The following is a 25,788-nucleotide window of genomic DNA, read 5'->3' on the forward strand; positions in this document are numbered from 1 at the left end:
CTACAGCCCGAACCACTGAATGGAATTACACCAAACCTTGCAAAATTGTAGGGACTGGTACGCAGAAGTGCCTTTTCTATATTTGGTGAAAGTTGCTCCAGTAGTTTTTACGAAAATTAACTTCAAAAACACATATATCTATATGCGCGCACCATACCCGTACACGCACCCGTACGCGTACCGTACGCATACCTCTCCGTGCACGAGCTGCATGCTGATTGGCTGCCACTGTCTGTCAACACTCCAAAACAGAAATTGTGGGCAGCCATCTTGTGCCTCGGTAGACTGAGGCACAGGAAAGCAGAAAAACAAACGTGTAGAACTCAAAAAGGGGGCAGGGTAGAAGCACCCTGACCCCCTAGGCCTGCTCAGGGGGTCCCACAAGGACCCCCAAGGCAAAAAAAAAAAATGTTTTTAAAAAAAAGTCGCGGGGTACGCGTACCGTACGCGCAGGGTACGCGTACCCCGCGACTTTTTAAAAAAATGTCTTTTTTTTTATTTTTGCCTTGGGGGTCCTTGTGGGATCCCCATAGCAGGCCTAGGGGGTCAGGGTGCTTCTAACCTGCCCTCTTTGCGAGTTTTCCACCTTTGTTTCATTGCTTTCTTGTGCCTTGGTTCTACCGAGGCACAAGATGGCTGCCCACACTTCCTGGTTTGGAGTGTTGGAGTGAGTATATATATATATGCTCGAAGGTCCCTTCCCTCAAAGGAACGACAGCACTCCGGGGGTGATGAAATTAACAGCGGTCTTTGTTTATTTAAATGAAAGTCAACAACAAACGCGTTTCGGCGTCAGCCTTCGTCAGTGTCAATGACACTGGGCACATGATTTCACTTTAAACCTCCCTCATGGTAACAGACATAGGTGAAGGACAAACCCTAGATCTAATATGGGTACCATCTTTAGTGGATAAGATGTGCACATAAACACATACAATTACCCTTCCAAAGTAATCAAACCGTGTATCGGCTAGAAAAACAAGTGGTAAATGTAAAAGGTAATAATTATACAAATTATATAATGCAACAACATCTAGCCGTGGATCGGCATAGGTCCTTTCATTAATAGTCTGTTGTTATAAGGATGAGGCTTATATCACCATGATAATCAAAAGAGCAAATATACTAATAAATATATACAGATATATATACACATAGAGTTGCACAGAAGAATATATATACATATATGATAGCTGGCTTAACTCATATGTCTTTGCTTCATGTTATCTCAAGGTTTTAGAAAAATATATACATATATATACAAATTGATGAATAGGCTGTTTAAACTGATAGTGAGAATTCAAAAGTTCATTTTTACATTTTTTCTTTTTCATATTTTCATTTTCTTCTATCATGAATCATAAACCCTCCTATTCTGAGATCGTATTTCAGACTTTTTTTCCAACAGTGACTACAAAACACATATATATCAGCTAAAGTGCTAATATCTTCCCTAGTCGGATCATTTTCCTAGGTGAACGGCCATTTCCTCCCCGCTGTTAAGACCTCCCGGATGCTTGGTCGCTAAATCGATAATGTATCTCGATTCTAATCGTCTGAGTCGTCTTAACCTATCTCCGCCCCTGATGTTATTAGGTATGCAATCCAGCCCAAAGTATGTTAATTTACTGCAATCCTTATTATGATACTCAGAGAAATGGCGTTCCACCGGGTAGGAAGGATCAACCTTATCAATGGCCCTAAGATGCTCTAGCATCCTCAATTTTAATTGGTTAATGGTACTCCCAATGTAGCGGAGGCCACATGGGCATACCAAGCAATAAACTGCATAGACAGTACTGCAGGTCAAGAATTTCTGTATAGTCATGGATCTACCTGTCATCTGGTTTTCATATCGAAGGACTCTTTTGCTTGCTGCACACGCTTTACAGTGGCCACAAGGGTAGAACCCACTCATGTCCTTCAGTGTGTTTGGTTTAGTGATGGGTTTGTTAAAATGGCTATGTACCAACATATCTCCCAGCGATCTGCACTTACTGAAGGTCACTAGAGGATAGAGAGGCAAATCTTCCCTCAATATACTGTCTGTACGTAGGATGTGCCAGTTTTTTCGCATCATGGCCTTAAGGTGATTGGCTCCAGAGGAATAAGGTGTTATCATCCTGAATTTATTATTCTCTGTATTGGTGGTCTTATTAGGCAAATCATTTTCTGTTTGTTTCTTTTTCAGCAATTCGATCCTGTGGATCTTTCTGACTCTCTTAAGTGTACTCTGTAGTAGGGAATCATCATAGCCCCTTAGTCGGAAACGTTCCAGACATTCCTGGGCTACTTTCTCAAACTCCTGTTCTTGTGTGCTGTTTCTCCGGAGTCTGAGAAGTTCCCCATAAGGGATACTCCTGATAAGCTTGGGTGGGTGGCTGCTATTAGCAAATAGGATGGAGTTCCCTGCCGTTTCTTTTCTGTACAGGGATGTATGTACCAGGCCCTCATCAATGTACACCCTCAGGTCCAAATAGTCGACTGCCACTCGGCTAATTGTTCCCGTGAGGTGTAGATTGTAGCAGTTGTTATTCAAATCTTCAATGTACATTTCTGCACTTGCAGTCGTACCCTGCCACACGATGAAAAGATCATCTATGTAGCGGTACCAATGTACCACCCTGCCATGCTCTTGTCCCTTCTTCCAGCTCCTGGGCACCTGCTCCTCCCACCAGCCAACGAACAAGTTCGCATAGCTGGGAGCGAAGCAAGTGCCCATCGCCGTGCCAGAGATTTGCCTGTACAGTTGTTCACCAAATAGAAATATGTTATTATTTAAGCAAAACTGTACAAACTCGAGAATCATAATATTATGCTGTGTAAAGCGCAATTGGCGCTAATCCAAAAAATGTCTGACCGCATTCAGGCCATGTTGGTGGTCAATGTTAGTATAAAGACTGGTGATATCCATCACCATGAATAGATAATCTGATTCCCAGTTCATACCTTCAATTGTATTAAAAAAGTCCTTTGTATCCTGGATATAAGAATCCAGGGTAGTAACAAGGGGGAAAAGAACAGAGTCCACGAACTTGGACATATTTTCAGTTAGTCCATAAATAGATGCAACAATGGGGCGTCCAGGTGGTAATATAGAGTTCTTGTGGAGCTTAGGGAGATGGTAGAACGTCGGAATCATGGGGCTATTACTCCGTAGAAATAGGTGTTCATCCTTCCCCAGCATTTGTAAGTTGTACCACTTCCGAATCAGCTCATCATAGTTCACGATGCTCTCCTCGTACATCTTACTAGTAGTTGGAGAATAGTACTTTAGGTCCGATAACTGTCTCAAAGCCTCCTGTTGGTAATATTCGCTAGTTAACAGTACCACATTGCCCCCCTTGTCAGAGGGCTTTATAATAATCTTACTATCCCCCATAAGATCTCGCAGGGCTTTCCTTTGTGATTCCGTGATGTTATGACTAATAGGAGTCGTTCTCTTCCTATATTTGATCAGATCCAGAGTCATAGCCTCTGTAAAGGCGTCAATCGCGTCCCATGGCGATTGAGGAACAAAGGTGGACTTGGGCTTAAACTGAGTTTCTTCCCTTTCCTGTTCAATGCCCTGCAACAGGGCTCGTTGTACCATGTCCTCATTCATGGTATTTTGAGGATTTCCTTCTTGCTCCATTCCTAGATAGTTCATGGCTTCCAATCCTGGCAGGTCCCTGCCACTCAAAGCATCTGTAGCTGTCAATCTAGTCCCCTGCTTGGTTGTATCTTTTACATGCGGTCTCATTTTGAAGTATTTATGAAGTTTCCTTTTTCTCGTAAATCCTACACCACTCGCAGGACGTGCCTCCTTGTTTATTTACATTACACGTTTGTTTTATAGCGTGTACGATAACGATTGGGTGATCTTACAACGAGACATTTGGACACACTCAGGAGAGTGGTTATTTGTCGCGGCCGCTTTTATTGTTACTGTTCTCGATCCCTTTCATGGGATGCGGGTCAAAGGGCCATTAAAAAGGCACAGCCGGGAGCTCCTGGTTACAATTCGGAAATCCCTGAAAACTGCGGGATTGGATTTGGAGGGAAGCTGTCTGTCTGAAGTCCCATGCGTGCGAGAAGCGAACTTGCATGCGCGCACGGCAAATATTTCACTTAGGGGCATATTACCAACGATTAGCGATATTTATCGCTAACGAGGCTTAGCAACACATTTTTTAACGCTAAGCATTGCCGGAAATTATCGCAGAGATAACTTGCTATTAGCAAGGTTTATCTCAGAAGTGATAAAAAATCCTTGCGCTAACTGCCAAATGAGGGATTATCGCTGGAAAACCAATGATAATCTCTCGAAGTTTGGCGTTAGCTTGATGATAGGGGCTCACAAACTTAGCCATGATATCCACCTTCCATAGGATATCATGGCTAAGTCAGGAAAATACCAGGTGTAAAAAAAGCAGTGCTAACCGCGATTAGCGCTGCTTTTTTTATCACTAACAGGGTTAGCGAAATCCTTGATAATAGGATAAATGTCGCTTAACAACTTTTCTCCTATTATTTTTCTCTGGAACACCCCCTTTGCATCTCATTAGAGATGCAAGGGGAAGCGTAGAGAAAAAGGGTGCTAACATGCGAATTTGCGTGTTAGCACCCTGTTGCTGATAGGGAGATAATTTTATCTCCGCTTTCTTGGCTTTTAAAGCCAAAAAAGCGGAGATAAATCCCTTGATAATATGCCCCTTAGTGTTTTAGGGAGGGAGAAACCCCATAGGAATTTTATAAAGGCTCTGACCCGCCAAAAAAGAACTAAAACCCATTTTGTGTAGGGATTTATAGGTTACCTTCTTTTCAACGCGTGATATAAGCTCTTCAGTGGGTGACCATGTGGAGAGAGTCAATATCTTGTAACACCCTCAATCAGTTGGCAAGTCTGCATTTTTTAATAATCCATTGTCTCAGTAGTGGCGGTAAAACAAACTGACAGGACATTACAAGCTAACTAGCTACGGTCTCGAGTCACGGACTGGCAGTGATAGCGCACATGCCTGCTTACTGCTGAGCATATTTTTATTTTCTTGTCCTACATGTAATCGAAACTACAAAGTTGATGGAGTGAGAGTTTATATTTTGGCTATCATTTCTGCTTACAGCATTCGTTACACGACTCGTTCTCATTCTGCTCGCAAGATAGAGCTGGTTTACTTTTTTGTTTACTAAACTGCATTATGAAGGGAAAGGGAAGACCGTGCCAGGTTCGATTGTGGTTCATGTTTCTCTACGTCCCTAATGCTGGGTCAGAGTCAGGCCAGGTAGGAAGGCAAGAAAGGCCAGAGACCCAATCCACTCAAGTCATGTATTGCTTCCATTGAAATAATTAGATCCACACAGCTGAAAGCAACGGTTTGTAGGTGAAGGGTTCAGGTTCAAGGCTGGTGGCAGTGTCCGCCATGACCTGGAGTGAGTTGGTCCCCTTAGATGTGTATCATACAGCTGCTGTTCACCCCCTTCTCTGAGGCGCCCCAGGAAGCATGACCTCTCTTCCCACTGATGGTGGCGTTGCAAGGGCACAATGCGCCCTAATCCGAGCAAGGACTTTGGGCATCGCATCCTCTGGCTATGGAAAAATAAACAGGTAATAACTAGGGTGAAGTGGACCATCGGAACTCTGGGTCATGGTGCGACTGCCCACAGATGCCTCGGCCTCAGGCCTCTGGGTTGTTTCCATCAGCGGTAACACTTCCATCACGCTAGAAAAGCCAACCCTGGGGCTGGTAACTCCGCTCAAGTACAGCGCCTGACCTGTTCTGTGGTGTTAACCCAGTCCACGCCTGTGCACTTGTGCAGTGGGAAACAATCCGAGGCTTCTAGGCGCTCTGAGCGTTCACACATTAATCACAGGTGCTACGGAGAATGAATGCAACATAAAACCGTAGGTTACCTGGTAAAAATAAATCTTTAGTTTTTATTTCATTTATGGTTTTTGTAAAGCACCGCAAACCGCATTGTTGCTGCTCCCAGTGCGCTAGAGCGGGCAAGGGTAGCAAAATGCAAGCCACGTGAGCATGTCCCAGTGTTCTGCCTGAGAAACGGAAATAGACCTTTTACCCCGAGTCATTTTTTTTTTTAAACACATTTTATTCGGTTTTGTCATTTTCAAAAGTTACACAGCATAAAAAAATATATGCAGCTGTCGCCACATATATATATAACAGGATCATTCTGTTACCCCGAGTCATGATTATGAAGGTCTGATGAGCTCAGATGAGAGGGTGGAGCAGAAACCGTTTTTTCTTCAATCCAGAGAAGGTGGTGTGAAACTGCAGGCAGTTCTTCATTTGCACACCACCTTCCATGGCCGAGGAAGGGAAGGATCACCGAACAAATGCCCTGGAAATGAGGTTCCCTAGTTTGGCGCCCCGAGAAATGCAGGGGGGGGGGTTCTTCTGTCACCCAGCGCTGTCAGGGTGCACAATGTAAGTACCATGTTGGTAATTACATCGTCACTTACCCTGGCTGGCCCGTGAGAGTTCACTCCCACTCAGCCTTCCCAGCAGGGGGGGTTTGTGGGTGCCTCCTGAGAGTTCACAAATATTGTCTTATAAGGTCCCAAAGGCAAGACCTATTGGCTATGCCAATGCTTGTTCTTTATAGACAACACTGTGGATGTGGAGGGGAGGTATGTGGCAATGACTGGCGGGACATACTGTACTGCTCTTAAATGTATATGCTCCCAACATTGGCTCCCCTGATTTCTTTCATGGCCTGTGGAAACTCTTGGAGAGAGCGGATACCGACCACATCATCCTTGGGGGGTACTTTAATTTATGCTTCAACCCTGTGGTGGACTTCATGTCATCGGATCCAAGCAGTAAGCCCCGCGCAACACGCATACTGCGTAACATTTGCAATTCATTTCTTCTTAGAGATGTGTGGTGTCACCAGCATGCCCAACTCCCGGACCACACCTTCTACTCTGCACCCCACAGCACTTGGCCGCGATTAGATTACTGTTTTTTTTCTCTTTCCCTCCTCCCCGGCTTGGCGAGGTGAAGTTCCCTCCTGCACGTTGTTGGATCATGCTCCAGTATGAATGGTTTTACATTCCACTTCTGGGCAGCAGGGCCAGAACATGATAATTTCCTTGTCATGCCGTGGGCGATTCTGTTTTTTGTGAAGAACTTTGAACCACCATCACTGATTACTCAGTGGCCCTGCAGGCTACCCTCTGGGAGGCCTTTAAGGCCTATATCCGTAGGGTGGTTATAGCCAAGCAAATTGTTATAGTAAGTTACATACGCCGCTCCCTTGAGTGTGTGATGGGTACTCTCCAGAGCATAGACACAACTGCTTCTGGAGGTCTTGATGACTACCAAATCCACCTCTGTGCTGTGGCGATGGAGGAATTCCATGAATTGGCCGACTGTGACGTACACTTTATAGGCAAATACGCGAGGGCCCGTCACTACGGGCAGGGGTAGTGCACGGGTCCTCACATTGGCGAGATTGCTCCAACACCAGAGGGGGTCGGACTATATACTAGAGCTCACACTTGAGGATGAGGTTTGGACCTCTGATAACTTTAAGGTACTGGCGGAATTGCAACGTTTTTACACTCAACCCTACACCTCTAAATATGCGAGGATGGCGATGCACTGGCGGAATATCTCGCCGAGGTGGCTATGATTTGGCCGTCCGCTCCACAGCTACAGTTTTTGAGTGAACCAATAGCAGCGGAGGAAATCATTGCTGCTATAGACTCTATGAACGGGTCCAAGGCCCTGGGTTGTGACGGCCTTATGGGTCTAATTTACCAAACTTATAAACATCTTCACGCTCCCCACCTATTAGAGCTCCATGCTGAATCACTTGAGACCGGTAATGCTACCACCCACTCTACCCAAGGCGATCATAATCCTTTTACTAACACCTAGGAAGGACCCCTTTACGATGCCAATCCTATAGGCTCTTGTCCTTGTTGAATTTTGGCAAAAAAATTCTTGCTAAAATTCTTGCCACTAGACTGGCCCTCTTGCTTGAAACCATCATTTGCCCTCTGCAGCCCGGCTTCATTCTGCATTGTTCCACGTTCATAAATTTGCGTACCTTGTTCTCTATTGTGAACAGAATATCTCAGAAACGTGGTCTGCCATGCGGATTCTCATCCCTGATCAAGCTTTTATACACCCACCCTACAGCTCATATACGTGTCAACGGTTCTTTGATGTCTACAATTACACCTGCGAGGTTCACCAGGTAGATGTGCTCACTCTCTCCACTCCTATTTATCATTGCTATGGACCCATTAGTGCGGCATATCCAGGAGAAACCTCTTTGAAGAGGGCTACAGTTCAGCACAGGCCAGTTTCTCTGATCACTTGGCACAGACGACATATTAATCTTTCTTAGACACCCATCTGCGAATTTGCACCCTGTTGTTTGAGAGATCCAGAGATTTGGTTGTTTTCCGGGCCTGCTGATCAACTGGAGCAAATCTGAGCTTCTGAGCTCTTCCCGTTGACAGCGGCCACACACCAGTTTCAGAGTGATCTCCTGTTGCAGTGGTGTGAAGATACTGTAAAATGTCTTGGTATTCATATCCATCGTGATAGGGAGCAGGTCTCGACTGAACTATGGCCTAGCTGTGAGCAAATTAACCACACAAATTGAGAACTGAATAACCTGCCTCTGTCCCTAGCTGGCCAGTGGCCATCATCAAAATGTGCGTCCTTCCTCGATTTCTTTATTTATTTCTTAACATTTCCATCTCTGTTACCAGTGCTTTCTTCACCACATTACAAGGTCTCTTGTTTCAATTAGTATGGGTGGGTCTCAAACCGTGAGTTGGGTGGCGAGCACTGGTCCTCCCTTTTGCAAAAGGCTGCTTCGGAGTGCCACATTTTCACCTATATTATCTGGTCATCCAGTGTCAATACGCGTATTATTGGCACCACAGTGACGCTTGCCTTCCGTACGTCCGTGTTGACTGGGATTCAATGGAAGATGCACCACTGAACGCCATCCTCCCCATGGGGCTGCCATTGGATCCCACTGACATCCAGCCACTCTCCACCACTTGTTGGGCATGGTTCAGTTTAATGTGTCTTCTGGGTAAGGGGCGTTTATACTCCCCTGCCTTGCCACTTGCGGACAACCGTTGGCTTCCCCCAATGACTGAAGCCATTGGGAACCATACTCTGTATCGCTATGCGCTGCACACTATAGGAGTTCTATTTCTGGGAGGGTATGCTATCGCTTGAGTGGAGAATGCATGTTTCACCATTGCAACGCAACTTAACAGGTTCATTTTGTATCTTTTACAGAATGCTCTTCATGGCTAGGTATCTTCTTACACTATGGCCCCTGACAACTTTACCCTCTTCTCCCTTTGTATAGACCAGTGATACTCAAACTACGGTCAAGGGGCCACTTGCGGCCCTCTTGACCTTTACATGTGGCCCCTCTGGTAAACAGCAGCACGAGCTACTGTTAAATTGCTGGACATTAATATTCAGAAAAAAATTAATCAGGCAAGCATTTATTGACCTGCAAATAAATGTTTTCCTGTTTATTTAAAAAATAAACTGACCTCCTTACACAATCCCTGACCCACCAAGCCTCCCTACCACCACCCTGCTGGCACCAGTGCGGCCCGCGGACACACCACAGACCATACTTTGTGCCCACTGGATAAATGTTCGTGAGTACCCATGGTATAGACTATGACACAGGTGAGCACTTGGTCTCTAGATTGTATCACGGCTGTGTGCACATGTTACCTACCGCAGACGACTGCCTGTTCGAGGCGTGGAGAGAGGACCTACAACACCCACTGCCGGCTGACGTCTGGTATTATTGCTGTCTCCAAACCAAACTAGTCTACCCTAATCCAGGGCACAAGTCCTAAAAAAAGAAGTGGGGGTCGCTCCAAGTTAGGTGGGCACAGGAAGTGACATCATGACAGGAAGTGACGTCACGAAAGGTAGTCCCCCTCTCATTACAGGGGGTCCTTCACTTTGACCTTCTGTCACACTGAGCCAACCCGGCTGCTCTTTGTGACTTATTAGCTTCACGCATTTCACCAGCGAGAGGCACCTCTCGGCTCTATCCTATGGGTTCAAAATTGCCGAGGCTTTTAAACCACAATTAGCACGCGCAGCCTTAGAACGCTTGTATAATTACAGGTCGCGATCTCACCAATTGTGGCATGGTGCATTTGTTGGTGTCTCTCCATCTCACTGGTTGTCCCGGAAGAGCTCCGGAGCCTCTGGCATCCAGCTCATCTTCCAGGAAAAAACAGTGAGGCAGGGTTGGACAGCGTCCCCGGTAAAAACCAGGCAAAATAAGTGGGGGGACGCCGTCCACCCGCGTGGTACCCCGACTCGAGCCCTGCGCTAATCATAAACATGAATCGTTGCACTTTGAGTTCCTCCGCCGTGCCTATAAGACTCACAGCCTCATGGCCAGGATTGGCCCCTCCACATGGCCCAGATGTAATGCTGAGAACGCTGACTTTTTACAGCTATTGTGGACGTGCCTGCATGTCCACTGTTACTAGTCCGACATCTTTGCACGACTTTCCCTGATGCTGGAGGAATTGATTACTCCGATTCGCCTTCTAGCGTTACTGGGATATGTACATGATATCCCAAAGGGATCCCGACACTTTGCCACACTATCACAGGAAGCAGGAGATTGCATTGTGCTGGGGGAGCAGCCGTCGCCCCACTGCTTAAAAGCTTTATTTCCAGCAACGCAATCAGTGAACTTTATGCCCATGATGCAACCTCCCACATCTCGCTAGGGTGACCAACCGTCCGTAAATTTCACGGACAGTCCGTAATTTCGGCCGTCTGTCCGTTGTCCGTGAAGGATTCTTTAACGGACGCCATTTGTCCGTCATTTTAACAGGGCACCGGTTGCCCCACCCTAAAGCCGGCACAGCTTGCACCCACCTCCCTTCTTCACTCCGATGCTGCACCAAAGCTCCTCAGACACTCAGCAGCATTGGAGAGGCACAGCGGGATGGCACCCTTCACACCTCCAGCCCTTGATGACCTGTTAAGAGGTGCTCGAAGGTGACTGAGAGGGAGGGGCTGCAGGTTCAGGAGCAGCGACATCTATTCACATGCAAACAGGCCTGAATGCATCATGTCTCTACTATTTAGGGGAGCTCACACATTCCATTTCTACCCAGGGCCCCAAACATCCTAGACTCGGCCAGATTACACCCCTGATTACACCGAGGCAGCATGTGCTTCTCTTCACCGAGCTTAATTACTGTCACTAAATTGTAAGCAAACCTCGGTTCTTCAAACATGCAGTCTATAATGTAATACAATAAAGAAATGGCACAATCGCACCCACACTGATCAACAAAGTATGGAAGACAATCAGTTCAATCAGTTCTCTTGGAGTATCTCCTGTAAGTACTGTACATCACAGTGGGGGATGGCATTTTGGACAGAGAGCCTGTCTTCTCGTTGTCTTGTGCAGGAGGGGGCGAGGAGCCCAAGATGATACTAGAATACTGCATGCCCACCCCTGTGCCCACCCTGGTGGATCCTGTTCCCTCTCCTGTGATGGCTCCTGCCCTCCCCTCAGTGATGGCTCCTGTTCCCCCATGTTGTGGCTCCAGTCCACCCCCGCCTGTGATGGCTCTTGTCCCCCCTGTGGTGGATCCTTTCTCCGCCCTGGGTGGCTTCTGTCCCAGTCCTGGAACAGCCCCTGCAGCGAGGGTGAAGTTCTTGATGGGCCTCTTCTCAAAAGGGCTCAGCTCAAAATTAATATGGAAAGGTGGGTGAGTAAGTAGGTGAAGGGATGGGTGAATGGCTGGATGAATTAATGAAAGGGTGAATGGATGAATGAAAGATTGAATAAATGGATAATGAGAGAGGATGGATTGATTGATGAGTGAGGGGAAGGATGGAGAGAAAATGTAAATAGCTGGATGTATGGGTGGAAGGGTAGCTGGATGAGGGGAAAGATGGATGAGGGGAAGGATGATGGATGGATGGAGGGGAAGGATGGATGGATGAGGGGAAGGATCAATGGATGGGTGAGGGGAAGGATGATGGATGAGGAGAAGGATGGATGGATGGATGGATGGATGGAGGGGAAGGATGGATGGATGATGGGAAGGATAAATGGATGGGATGGATGGATGGGTGAGGGGAAGGATGGATGATGGATGAAAGGAAGGATGGATGAGGGGGAGGGGAAGGATGATGGATGGATGGAGGGGAAGGATGGATGGATGAGGGGAAGGATCAATGGATGGGTGAGGGGATGGATGAGGAGAAGGATGGATGGATGGAGGGGAAGGATGGATGGATGATGGGATGGATAAATGGATGGGATGGATGGATGGGTGAGGGGAAGGATGGATGATGGATGAAAGGAAGGAAGGATGGATGAGGGGAAGGATGGATGGATGGATGAGGGGAAGGATGGATGGATGGATGAGGGGAAGGATGGATGGATGGATGAGGGGAAGGATGGATGGATGAGGGGATGGATGGATGAGGGGAAGGAAGGCTGGATGAGGGGAAGGATGGATGGATGAGGGGATGGATGGATGGATGAGGGGATGGATGGAGGGGAAGGATGGATGAATGGGTGGGTGAAAGGATGGATGGATGATGAGGGGAAGGATGGATGATGAGGGGAAGGATGGATGGATGGATGATGAGGGGAAGGATGGATGGATGGATGGATGATGAGGGGGTGGGTGAAAGGATGGATGATGAGGGGAAGGGTGGATGGATGGATGATGAGGGGGTGGGTGAAAGGATGGATGGATCGATGATGAGGGAATGGATGGATGATGAGGGGGTGGGTGAAAGGATGGATGGATGATGAGGGGATGGATGGATGGATGATGAGGGGAAGGATGGATGGATGGATGATGAGTGGGTGGGTAGAAGGATGGATGGATGGATGGATGATGAGGGAAAAGGATGGATGGATGATGAGGGGAAGGATGGATGGATGGATGATGAGGGGAAGGACGGATGGATGGATGGATGGTGGGTGGGTGAAAGGATGGATGGATGGAGAGTGGGTGGGTGGAAGGATGGATGATGAGTGGGTGGGTGGGTGAAAGGATGGATGGATGAGTGGGTGGGTGAATGGTGGGTGGGTGAAAGGATGGATCAGTGGATTGGATGGTGGGTGGGTGAAAGGATGGATGAGTGGGTGGGTGGATGGTGGGTGGGTGGATGATGGGGGGTAGGTGGATTAGTGAAATGATGGATGGATTGATGGATTGATAAGTGCAAGGGTGAATGAATGGACATATGAGTGAAAGGGTGGATGTAAGGATGGATGAGTGAGTGAAAGGGAGGGTAGATGGACAAAAGGATGAATAGATGTGTGAAGGAGTGAAATGATAGATGGATGAGTGATAGGGTCAATGGATGGATTCATGAGTGGATGAGTAGATGGATGGATGGGTGGGTGGATGGATGGATGAAGGAAGGATGGCTAATTGAAAGGGTCGATGGAGAGAGAAAGGGAGGATGGATGGATGACTAAAAGAGTGGATGGGTGGAAGGATTAGTAAGTGAAAGGATGGCTGGATTGGTGAAAGGGTAAATGGCTGAATGGATGAGTGAACAGATGGATGGGATGAAGAGTGGATGGATAAGTGTACAGATGGATAGGGTGAAAGGGTGGATGGATGGATGGATAATGGAGGATGAGTGAAAGGATGGATGAGGGGATGGATGAAGGGATGGATGAGTGAAATGATAGATGGAAGGATACATGATGGATAGGTTTGCAAATGGTTGAATATGTTTGGAAATGGCTGGGCTTACTTATATACTACTGCGCGACCTCTGATGTGTCTGTAAAACATACCTATTGTCCTAAAGTTTTGTCCTGAATTTTGACCTCCTGTCTTGAATTTGTGTCCTGAATTTTGACCCTTTGTCCTGAATTTTTACACTCACCGTCCTGAAATTGCACCAATGCCAGTTGGTCACCCTACATCTCGCCCACGAAATATCTGTCAGTCCCTCCACAGTTACCTGCAACTCCCACCCTCCCCCCAGAGCCTATGCCCCTATATCATGTCAACCCTGCAAATGCTGTTATGATTTATCCACATTCTATACCATGTTGGTTCTCTCCTCTCTAGATCCACCGAGGGCACAGTAAACCGCTTCTTCGCATTGGCATGCCTGTCACGACTGCCAACTGGGCATTATCCATAGATATTGATTCAGACTGAATGTGTACTATGTTTCCTCACTACAACAGCAGAATAATTATGTGCCTTGCTTTTTTTTATTGTCGCTACGACTGCAAATTGCACAATTGTCACTGAATTTGGTATTGTTTTATGTAATTGAAAACGATGAATAACATTTTTTTTTTTTTTTAAAGTGATAACGCAATGTTCATACCCAATTTTATTAATCTTCCTAGCGCCAACTGGCTTTTTTCCTCTTTGATCTGGGATGCACGAATTCTGCACTGCAGATTTTTGAGAAGCTGGAAATGTGGGAAGAAACAGTGATCTGTTATGAGCGAGCAGGGCAGCACGGGAAGGTAAGGCGCACCTGGGTCGCTTATGCCACACAGTTACACAAACCATGTAAGCTAAAATAGTAAATTGTATTCATATAGCGCCCACTACCCTTGCCTAGGCATTGGCAGGTTAGGCCGGGAGTAGCACGCTACTCTAGATCCCAAGGTTAAGGGTAAGAAGGAAAGTAGCACTTTACGCCTGAACACAAGGTTAGAGGTAAGTGGATTAGTATTTTTTGGTTATTTGGTAAAAGCTAATTGAAATGTCATACATTTACTGTGCACACATGGTAGCCCTAACCCTGCACCTCTCTCTCTCTCTCCTTCTCGTTTACGTGTTTTAGGGGAAGCCTGGGCAGCGCAGGTGCTGCTCTGTGAGCCATGCTGTATTGGAGTGTGCACTTGAAACCCCGCCCACTCTCCGCCCATATTTGTCATTGGCTTGTGTCATTGTCCTTCGTAAATGCTGGCTTCTGATTCGTTATTAGACATGTTAGTCCCTCCTTAATACCACCATGTCTTCATTTGTAATCTCCCATGAGGACTGTCCCTTTTACTTCGGTTGTTACACTGTACTTCTTCTTTAGTCAGTAAGCACTATTTTCTTTAATGAGTTTCTCTTACTGCAGGAGAGTCTCTCATGCGCAGTTGTGACCACCGGCTTGTTTAACTCGTAGTAAACGGGGAGCTCTTCTTCCAAGGGAGACACAAGAGGGCAACTCAGCGATGCCCACTTTTGTAGTAACAGCACGGACGCTGCGCTAAATATTTTAGCACAGCACCCGTTTGTATGATTGTGGTTTTTCTTTTTTATTTAGCATGACGCCCGCTTCACGGGCCACCCCTCGCAGAAATCTGCACAGGCGCCAAGCTGCCCATTAAACAAGCTTCTTAAACCTGAGCCTGCAGCTGCTTATACCAGTTCGCTGCAAGGCTGCTCTTCCTTATTAATAATAATAATAATAATAATGATACAAAAAAATCCCTTCTGTCAAGTCTGAACGTTCATAAAGTTAAGTAAAGCCACCACACAACTGCAACTGGGATTGAAGCAAGAGGCCACTGTAGTGTACCACCCTGCTGCAACATTGCGGTGTGATTACATTGTAAACACCAGTAGCGGCTCCTGGTGGGAGTCCTACCGGGCGGTGACGTGGGGCAGGGTGGGGGGTAGTAAACACTGGAATATGGATGAATGCAGGTAAGTTGACAATTAAATCAATAAAACGAATGGTAGACATTTCTAGGGAGCAATATTCATGCGGTGCGCACCACCTGGCTGCCTTTCATCTGCAGGTTATCCGTTCTTGTCAGACGCCCCTGGCATAAATTAGACATCGATCACCTCCTTGCCATCCTTATGAGGAGCACGCCCAGTCTGTCAGAGGATCCAGACACTGCATATAACACTTTGTCGGATTGGCTACTCCGACCACTGGATGCACTTATTCCTGCAAAATGGTCTAAAAGTCTTAACACTAAATCCAGTCCTGGTATAATGACAGACTTGCCACCATGCATAAAGCATGTAAGAGGCTGGAGCGGGCTTGGAGGCAGGACTATGATCCGTTCCGGAAGGGGTGCTATCAGGCAGCTATTAAAAAATACCATATGGCTATTCAGTCCGAACGGGCAGCCTACTTTTCTGACAAGATTAGGACTAGCAGGAACCCCACCAAGAGTATTATTTCTATACTCAAAGATCTGAAATCAGCAGGTGTATCTGCAACAACCTTGATCACATCAGATGAGCACTGTGAGGCTCCCGCCACCTTTTCGACAACAAGGTAGAAAACATCTATAAAACCTTCCCTCAAGTCGTGACACCTCAGAATGGCATCCGGCCTGGTCACAGAGTCTGCTCTCTTAGCTGTGACAGAACATCTGAGGGCCGCACTGGATGTGGGGAAAACTTCGGCACGGATCCTTCTTGACCTCAGTGCCACATTTGATACAGTTTCCCACCCGATCCTGCTGCAAAGGTTGGAAGAGGTCGAAATCGTGACCCTGGCACTGGATTGGTTTACCTCCTTTCTTTCAGATAGGACCTTCCAGGTAATGCCCCTCCCTCCCCCCCCCCCTTCAACTCTTCGGTCCATTCCATCAAACGAGGTGTGCCACAGGGCTTAGCTCTTAGCCCCACTCTTTTCAATCTTTATGTGCAACCACTGGCAGCAGTGGCCAGAAGCAGAGGGCTTACAGTTGTGTCTTACACAGATAATACACAGCTGGTTGTGGCACTCTCCGACTACTCTTTGCAGGATGCCCAAAAGTTTCAAAGCGGCCTCGCCGCCGTCGCTGAGTGGATGACTGCTAACTGTCTCCAGCTCAATGCCAGCAAGTCTGAGGTCTTGCTGGTAGGAAAAAATCCTGAGCTGTGGAGTGAGCGATGGTGGCCTGCTGCTCTTGGTTGTGCGCCGGCCCCTAAACAGGTGGTGAAAAACCTTGGAATCTGGGTATATCCGGCCCTAAATTATCAAGTCCAAACCAAGAAAGTGTCAGGGATGTGCTTTGGCATACTCCAGGGTCTCAACCCGTTAGGCTTTTTTGATACGCCCACTAGACAGGTTATTGTCCAAGCCTCTGTTCTATCGAGACTGGACTATGCCAGCTTGTTCTACCTGGGAGCCAACAAATCTGAGGCTCTGAGATTGCAGAGGGTCCAGAATGCCGTGGCCAGATCTCTTCTCAGCCTGCCTAGAACTTGTTCCACCACTAATGCTATCCCTCGGCTACACTGGTTGCCGGTGGCTAGACGTGTTGAGTTCAAGGCCCTCTGCATCACTTTTAAAATTCGTTATCTCTCTTCCCCTGGTGTCTTGGCCAATCTGGTGTCACCTTATCTTCCCACTCGCCAGCCCCACTGGATTGGTCACCATCTGGCCGTTGTCCCCGGGTAAGGAGGGAGAGGGCTGGTGGGCGTTTCTTCCGTGTTCTGACATCCAAACTCTGGAATTCACTCCCTCTTTCCATCCGCAGCGTTAACAACTACCTTGCTTTTCGTTAGGCCATCAAGGCCCATCTTTTCCCTCCGCCGTAGATCCTCCATTTTTTGCAGCCTTTCTTTTCTGTTGCTTAGCGCCGGGACGCCCCTTTGCTGGGGCAGCTGTGCGCTCTACAAAACGTTATAACATAACATAACATGACACGATGTCCTATGTACCTGCTGACATGCCTCAATCCGCAGCTATGCCCAAACCATGCCTGGACACTGTAGGCTTTGTTTAATTGATGCACAACTCACAAGCGTTTAAAAAGAACGCTGCCATACTTGGGGCAGATACCCATGTGCAGTCTGGAGAAGGCTATGGTTGAGTTAAGAAAGAAAAAATGAAATCAAAATAAGGCCTTATCCAAAAATGCATTCCTGAGGTGCAGGGAAAAAGTGACAGTTGAACAGGACTAGAGATAAAGGTATTGCACAGTTCTTGATTATTACTAAGTGAATACGTGCCAGGGCTTATGTGATTGTTCAGGAGGCCACTTCAGCTTGCAGTTCCAACCGGACCTGCTGCCATCACTAACTGACGTATAAACACTACCTAATAAGCATCACACTCCTACAGATATCACTTTGGGCAATTTCAGGACACCCAAAGCTTTAAGCATGACCTAGGTGCGCTAGAATCATTCTTTTTAGTTGTGTATTTGTCTCAAACTGAAGTGCTCCCGTAAAAAAGATACAGACAGCACCACTATGTGGTGGACTATCATAAATAAGCGCCCATGTTCAGAATTAAATGCCGGTGCCAAACATGAGCAAACACTGGCACAAATTAAGCACTGCCCTGCATGAAATGATTTCTCTGTGATATTATTAAGCTGCATGTTGTCAACGGAGACGGTTAGGAGCCTGATAACCAAATGAAATATGTACCCTCATATTGTTACACAGTGAATCTACAAATGAAACTCAGAACACAGTTTGTCTCATCTCATGTGTTCATTCATCATTTGTGTTTTTTTGTACTCTTGCTTGAGTTCCTTGGTATTTGTTTTTAACTGTAGGCTCTTCTTATGTTGATTGAATCTCTATTAGTTCTTTATACAACTCCATCAGAAATAGTTTTCCCATTTTTCCTTGGACATAAGAGCAAACCTTTCCACCACCAGCTTAAATGTTGTTGGCCTGTCTTGCATATTCTTTTACGTATGTTTCCCTGTATCATCTCTCCTTAATTACCTAAAAACGAACATCTTGTTTATAGGTCGAGCCCGGGCAGTTTTGAGAGGGAATCTGTATTAGAGTATGCACTTCGAGCTCCGCCTACTCTCTTCCCATATTTTTCCTTGGCTTGTGTCTTTGTCCTTTATAAAAGCTGGCATCTGATTCGGTAATCGGATTGTTAGTCCCTCCTTAGTTCTGCCTTGTCTTCATTTGTAACCTTCCATGAGGACTGGACCTTTTACTTTTGTTTTTAAACCATCTGTGTTATTTAGTCTGTAAGCACTGTTTCTTTTGTGAATTTTGTCTTACTGTCGGCACGACGTGCTTTGCAGCAACATTCAGCGTCCCATGTGCGCTTTTATCAAGCAGCCGGGACAATGGCGGACGCTTCTTTGGAATGCCATTGGTCTCGCATTTAGCAGAGTTTGAGCTATTGCCATTGTAAATGACAATAGCATAAACACCTTTTGCTTTGCAAATATTTTTTTTGTGGGTTGCTTCGAAGCAACCCATGCTGTGATGTAAGTTAATTGAGGCCACCCCCCCCCCTTTCTTTAGAAGCGCTCGTCTAAAGAAAGGGACGTGGATTTTATTAAGTGCAAGCGCGACATGGGGCGCTTGGAAACAAACAATATTTACAATTCAATAGGTCTCACATTTGCGAGAATTTAAGCTATTGACATTCACAATGCCAATAGCTCAAAGTCTCGTAAATGCGAGACCTATTGCCTTGCAAATCCTTGTTTGTGCCTTCTTACCATTGTTTCCTCTCATTCTATCATCACTTCTGTCCGACCTTTTTCTTTTTAGTTTGTTTCATTTGTGCTTGTTTTGCTTTTCTCTCGTTTTATGTCCGTGTCTTTACTGGTTTTCACCTTATTTCTTTCTCGTTTCTGTGCCCATATCTTTGTCTTTCTTATGTTTAGCGCCTGATTTTTACCCCTTTTTCTTGCCTTTGCCTGGTTTCTGTGCCATTGTATTTGCCGTTCTCTCAATTTGTGCCAGTGTTTTCCTTGCCTTTTCACACATGTTTTATTTGCTTTTCTGACTTGTTGAGCCATCTTCACTGCCCCCACCCTTTGATACTCCCACCACCCACCACTCTTTACCTGTTCCTCATGCCTCTTTCAGGCTTTCCTGGCTCTCACGCCTCCCAGCCCTGCCCACTACCCCCTGCACTCCTCCCCCTCCCAAGGTGCAGCGCGTACCATCCATTAAGCTGTGGTGGATCTAGCCCCCGAGAACTTACCTTTTACCTGTCCTTCGACCGGTCAAGGCCATTTCGGACCTTGCTCCAGTGCCTTGAGGCTCCCTCCTCACTTCTTCCTCTCACTTTCTTGCTCTTTCTTACGCTTCCTGGCTTATCTTGTGTTTTTGTGCCCTTCTCACCACTGCTTTCTCTTGTTCCATAATCACTGTTGTGACCCTGTTTTTTGTTTAGTTTGCCTTGCTTGTTCCTTTTTTGCCTTTATCTCGTTTTGTGCTTTCCTTGCTTTTTCAATCTTTTTTCTTTGCCTTTCAGCCCCATTTTTGGACTGTCTTAACTGCTTCCTTCCTCTACACCCCCTCCCTCCCTGCCCAACATGCCTTACCTGCTCCTCTCACCTTTTCTGCTCTCTCTCAGCCCCACCCACCACACTCTGCACTCCAGCCCCCTCAGAGAACCTATTTAAAGGTGGTAGCAACATGGACGCCCAGTGGAAGCACTGTTGGCATGCCAAAGGCTCTTCAAAGGCAAGCCTATCTGTGCCTGTCCAAGCCTGGACCACACCCAACAACAGAAACACCTGAACCCCGTTGTTACATAATTCAACAACATCACAGTCAACACCGTGTCACATGGACTGAGTAAATCATCGTAAGTTTCTTGATTGACATTCCCTCACCACAAAATATCAGTCACGACATGCCATGACCGCCAACTATGGAACAACATATCAGAGGTAGAGTAGGCTTCAGCTCCCCTTAAACTAACCAGAGCACACAGACCACTTAGCCAAAGAGACATCAACAACTTTAACATCTGAATCCCTGCCTGCGCTGACACTCTGAGCTCCTTGGAAAGGAATCCAAGTAGAAAGAACTTGAACACAAGACAGTTGGTTCACAGAGGAACTCAGAATGACCAAATGGCACTTCTAACATCTAGAACGGAGAAGGGCAAGCCAGGAAAAACAATACACCCAAAAGTGCAACCACCAATAAATCCGGTAAGCCAAGAGACAGGCCCTAGCATATCACATCAACAACAGCTTGTTCAAATCTGTTTTTATTGTGAACACAGCGATAAGCCTACAACCCCTCATCGGGGCCGGCCGCGCAGATAGAAATCAATAATAGGAGTAGGTAACCAGGTGGGGTGGAATCCTTAAACACAGCGCCCTGCCTACAACCCCCAGGGGGCCGGCCGCGTGGCCTAAGGGAGTAGAAAGCAAGAGGTGGCCATGTGCTGGCAATGTGCCATAGTACGGGGGAGGCGCGTATGGGAAGGAGAGCAGCGGTGTCACATTAACAAAGGCCCAACAGGGGCCAAACTGCCCCAAAAGGGGGGCGAAAGCCAGAGTGGCAAGGCAAGGAAAAAGAGAAAGTCGGAAGAGGAAGAGCAGGGGTGAGGTGGAGAGGGGCCAGGGAGGTGTATCTGCGGTCGACCACAAGAGGCATAAGACGCAAACCAGCATTGAGGGGAGTGACTATGAGCCTAGTCTGCTTGGGTCGGCAGGGATGAGGGCGTCCTCGAACAATTGCAAAGCGCGGAGCCTGGGAGGCATGTGGCGGGCATAGCTTATGGAGCACAGGTGACGCACGAGGGGTTCCCACACTGCCTTGAATCGCACCCCCCTTGATTGTATCCGTGCCGTGAGCAGCTCCATGGTCAGGACCTGCCAGAGGCGCACGAACCAGGAAGCTATCGGCGGTGCCTCAGTCCGCTTCCAGTATAGTGCAATGAGTTGTTTGGCAGCGCCTAGCATGTGGAGGGTGAGGATCCAGTCGCTGCGCGTGAGTGCTTTAAGTGTGGGGGGTCGTATACCCAGCAATAGTGTGCAAACCTCCTCAGGGAGGGGAAGACCCAACACCTCCTTAATGTGACTGAGGACCTCCTTCCAAAAGACAGCCAGGGCAGGGCACGACCACCAGATGTGTATAAAATCGCCAGTCGCAGTGCCACATCTCCAGCACAGTGGTGAGGAGGCAGGGAACATTTTGCTTAGTCGCAGGGGGGTGTAGTACCATTGTGTTAACATCTTGTATGCATTTTCCCTCTGCGGGATGCTGCGGTAAGATTTGGGGATGTCGTTCCAGAGCCTAGACCACTGAGATGGCGTGATCTCAGTGCCAGTTGCCGTCTGCCACTGCCTTTGGTAGGGATGCGCAGGCGGAGTGGTGGGATGCTGCAAGATGTTGTAGATTTGGGAGATGAGTCGTTTCAGTCCCCCGAGGGAGCGTGCCAACTTTTCAAATGGAGTGTGCGCCCTGGAAGCGGCCTGATACATGTCATCTCCCGAGGTCCAGTGGCGCAGCTGCGCGTACTGCAAGCTAGCAGTCGAGGGGAGGTTGAACTCCTCTTTGCAGTCCAGCCACGATTTAGGCGACCCACAAAGAAAAAGATCTCCTGCAACCCTGCAGTCTCCTTGAGTCCAGCTCTCGAACGCCCGGGTCTGAGCAGCAGGGGGAAAGTGCGGGTTGCCGGCAATGGGGGTATGCGGAGAGGGGAACGTGGTCAGACCTTTGGACACTGCCACTCTGTCCCATACTTCAAGAACCGTCCTCGTGGGGACCGCCATGTATGCACTTCTGGAGCGCGCCACCCGCGGTAACCAAGGCAGGTCCCATATGGTGCGCCCCGTAACCACTCGGTCCATGTGGAACCAGTGCTTGTCGCTTTCGCGTGCACCCCATTCTATCACGAACCGGAGATGCGCCGCCCAGTAGTAGTGGAGAAGATTCGGGCAGGCTAGGCCGCCCCTGTCCCTCGGCTCCATGAGGACTTTCTGTGAGAACCGGGGTCGTTTGCCTCCCCATATGAAAGACGTGAGGTCGCGTTGGAGGGTCTTGATGCAGTGAATCGGTATCGGGGTGGGGAGGCACTGGAAGACATATAGAATGCGGGGGAGGATCGACATCTTGACCGCGTTGAGCCGCCCTAACCAGGAAATCATCAGGGGTTTCCATTTCCGCAGGTCCGCCAGGACATCCTTTCGGCAAGCAGCCCAGTTTTTCGAGGACCACGAGTCGAGGCGAGGAGTGAGGTCCAGACCCAGGTATTTGATGTGTTCATCCGCCCAACGGTAGGGCGTGACCTCCCTCAGCAGGCAGACCTCCTCCTCGGGGATGGTGAGGTTAAGCGCCCAAGATTTGGTGTGGTTAATTTTAAGGCCAGACGCCCGCTCGAACAGTGTGAGGGCGTCGTGTACCGCTGGGAGTGAGATTCGAGGGTTCGTGAGAGTAAGGATCAGGTCGTCCGCAAACAGCGCTACTTTGTTAGCACGCCCCCCGTGGGGGATGCCATGGATGTCAGGGGTACGCCTAATCAACTCCGCCAGCGGCTCGACCGCCAGGGCGAACAGGAGCGGCGAGAGCGGGCATCCCTGCCTCGTACCCCTGTGGATCGAGAGCGGCGGTGTCAGTTGGCCGTTGACCCGGATTCTAGCCTGTGGTCCAATGTAAGGGGCCATGCACCTGGAGATCATGGTAGGGCCAAGACCCAGTTTCTCAAGGACCGCCCTCAGGAAGGTCCAGTCGACCCGGTCGAAGGCCTTTTCCGCGTCTAGCGAGAGGAGGCAGGCCGGGATTTTCCAATGGTGTACCTTTCCCACCAAGTGTGCCAACCTGCGAACATTATCGGCCCCCTGGCGGTCTCGTATAAAACCCACCTGGTCCGGGTTCACCAGACCCGGCATATGTGGATCCAGCCGGTTGGCCAGGATCTTAGTGTAAATCTTAAGATCGGTGTTAAGGAGGGCGATGGGGCGATAGGAAGCACACAAGTCGGGGTCCTTCCCAGGTTTGGGGATTAAGGCTATTTCCGCCATGCCCATATCGGGGGACGGGCCGATAGCGTCAGAAAAGGATCCATAGAGGCGCAGTAGATGAGGGCGGAGCTGGGACAGGAACAGGCGATAGAAGGCCAATGGCAGGCCATCCGGCCCCGGGGTTTTCCCCACGGGGAGGTCCCCTATAGCCTCTGTCACTTCCTCCTCCCGCAGGGGGTCCTCCAACGTGGCTGCACACGCCGGGGACAGCGGGGATCCCTCAAAGTTCGCGAGCACGGCCTCCCGCGCCTCCGCAGAAGTGGGCTCCTCGGCGTATAGAGAGGAGTAATACTCCAGGAACGCAGCCTGTTTGGCCCTCTCAGAGGTGGCACGGGTGCCATCCTGCCGCTTGACATTAGCGATGTGGGCCCTAGCGGCGCGCGCCCGCAGTCTGCCTGCCAGTAGGCGACCCACTTTGTCCCCTCCCTCATAATACCGTTGCTTGAGCGCCAGCAGGGAGAATTCCGCCTTGTTAGTGCGCAGGGCGCGAAGTTGTCCCCTGAGATTGGCAAGGGCTCTCTTTGTCGCCCGAGTGGGGGCGTCCCGATCCTGGGCCTCCGCCAGCTTGATCTCGCTGGCCAGGTCAGTTTCCAACTTGAACACCTCTTTCCTCCGTGCCGCCGCCAAGGAAGTGATGTGGCCCCGAATGGTGGCCTTGAAGGCGTCCCACACCGTGTGAAAGGGCATGTCAGGGGTGTCGTTAACGGTGAAATACGAGTCTATGGCGTCACGGATGCTGGCAACGTCATCCGGGTCTCGAAGGACTCCCGGCGGGAGCACCCACCTGCGTTCACGAGCGGCACGAGCCTGGGGGTCCTGCAGTAACAGCTCCACGTGGGCGTGGTCCGACAGGGAGATGTCGGATATAGCAGCAGCTAAGGAGTCTCGGGTCAGTTCAAGAGAGGTAAACAGATAGTCGATACGGGAGTACGTCCGGTGGGAATGCGAGTAGAAGGAGTAATCTCGGGACCCCGGGTTATGGTAGCGCCATATGTCCACGAGACCCAGGTCCGTAAGCTGCGTCTTGAGGGTAGAAGACATCGCTCCCGCGCCGTTAAAGGGGGCGCCCGCGCGGTCCAGCTCGGGGTCCCAAACAAGATTGAAGTCACCGCCCAGGATTGTATTAGCGTCGCCCATTGGGAAGTGTTCCCGCAATAATGTCTGGAGGTACTTGTCCTGCGACTGGTTGGGTGCATACACACACCCTAGAGTGAACTGTGCACAGCCTATCTGTACCGTGGTTCGGAGGAAGCGCCCGTCAGTGCTTTTAAAGGGTTTCACGGGTCCCCGCCTAATGCCAGCCCTACAGAGGATTGCCACCCCCGCCGTCTTGGTGTCAGAGGATGCCCAGAACTGTGTGGGGTATCTAGGGTGCGTCATGCGTTTGATGTCTCCCCTGAGGAGGTGTGTCTCCTGGAGGAGAACAATGTCGGAGGAGTGGTGCAGGAGATAGCGCCATACCTGCCTTCGCTTGTTGGGAGAGTTGAGCCCCTTGACGTTAAGGGAAAGGACCTTCAAGGGTGCAGGGATGTTTGCTGTCATAGCGCTAAGGGGGTTTGGAGTCGCACAGATCCCGGCCTAGCAGACCTCCCCGCGAGCGGGACAGCAGAAGCGTCAACTCGTCGCCAGCGCGGCAACTCCCGCAGGACCCACCATGCCACCCCTCCGCAAGCGCGGGGAAGGAACAGGAAGAGGGGGATGTGTAAGGGGGAAGTAGGAAGAGAGGAGAGAAAGAAAGAAGAAAAGGCGCAGAGGGGGAAGAGAACCAAAACAGGCCAATGGGCCCAATGTACAGTGTCCCAGGTACCGGACATCCTCTACCCGAGGGTTAGGATGAACTCAGGAATGTCACTTCCTACGGGACAAAGGGAGGGAGCGGAGATCTGGGAAAGTAGTGTTCAAACAAGTCGTCTCAGAGCCCGTCTACCCCGCTGCTTCAAGGTAGTTCGGGGGGTGTGCCGGGCTGTGGGGTCCATTCGGCCCGGTCAGGCACCCACAGGGCGCTGGAGCTCGGCGATGCGGTGCTCGGCCTGGAAGAAGCGAAGAGTGTTGTCCATTTCTAGAGCAGTGGGATCAGGCCACCGTGATGAAAGAGGGCAAGAC

At 48.9% G+C, this 25,788-nt stretch overlaps 1 protein-coding gene across 2 annotated transcripts in view; it reads left to right on the forward strand.

Moving 5' to 3' along the window:
• TTC27 (tetratricopeptide repeat domain 27) overlaps nt 1–25,788 on the forward strand; it is a 1,731,040-nt gene that overhangs the window by 1,390,103 nt on the left and 315,149 nt on the right. For both annotated transcript variants that reach the window (XM_078648753.1, XM_078648752.1), the window contains exon 12: nt 14,386–14,508. In XM_078648753.1, coding sequence (XP_078504879.1) covers nt 14,386–14,508 — 123 coding nt within the window. The remainder of the gene's footprint in view (nt 1–14,385; nt 14,509–25,788) is intronic.

This window comes from Lissotriton helveticus, chromosome 6 (genome assembly GCF_964261635.1).
Source record: "Lissotriton helveticus chromosome 6, aLisHel1.1, whole genome shotgun sequence".
Taxonomy (NCBI): domain Eukaryota; kingdom Metazoa; phylum Chordata; class Amphibia; order Caudata; family Salamandridae; genus Lissotriton; species Lissotriton helveticus.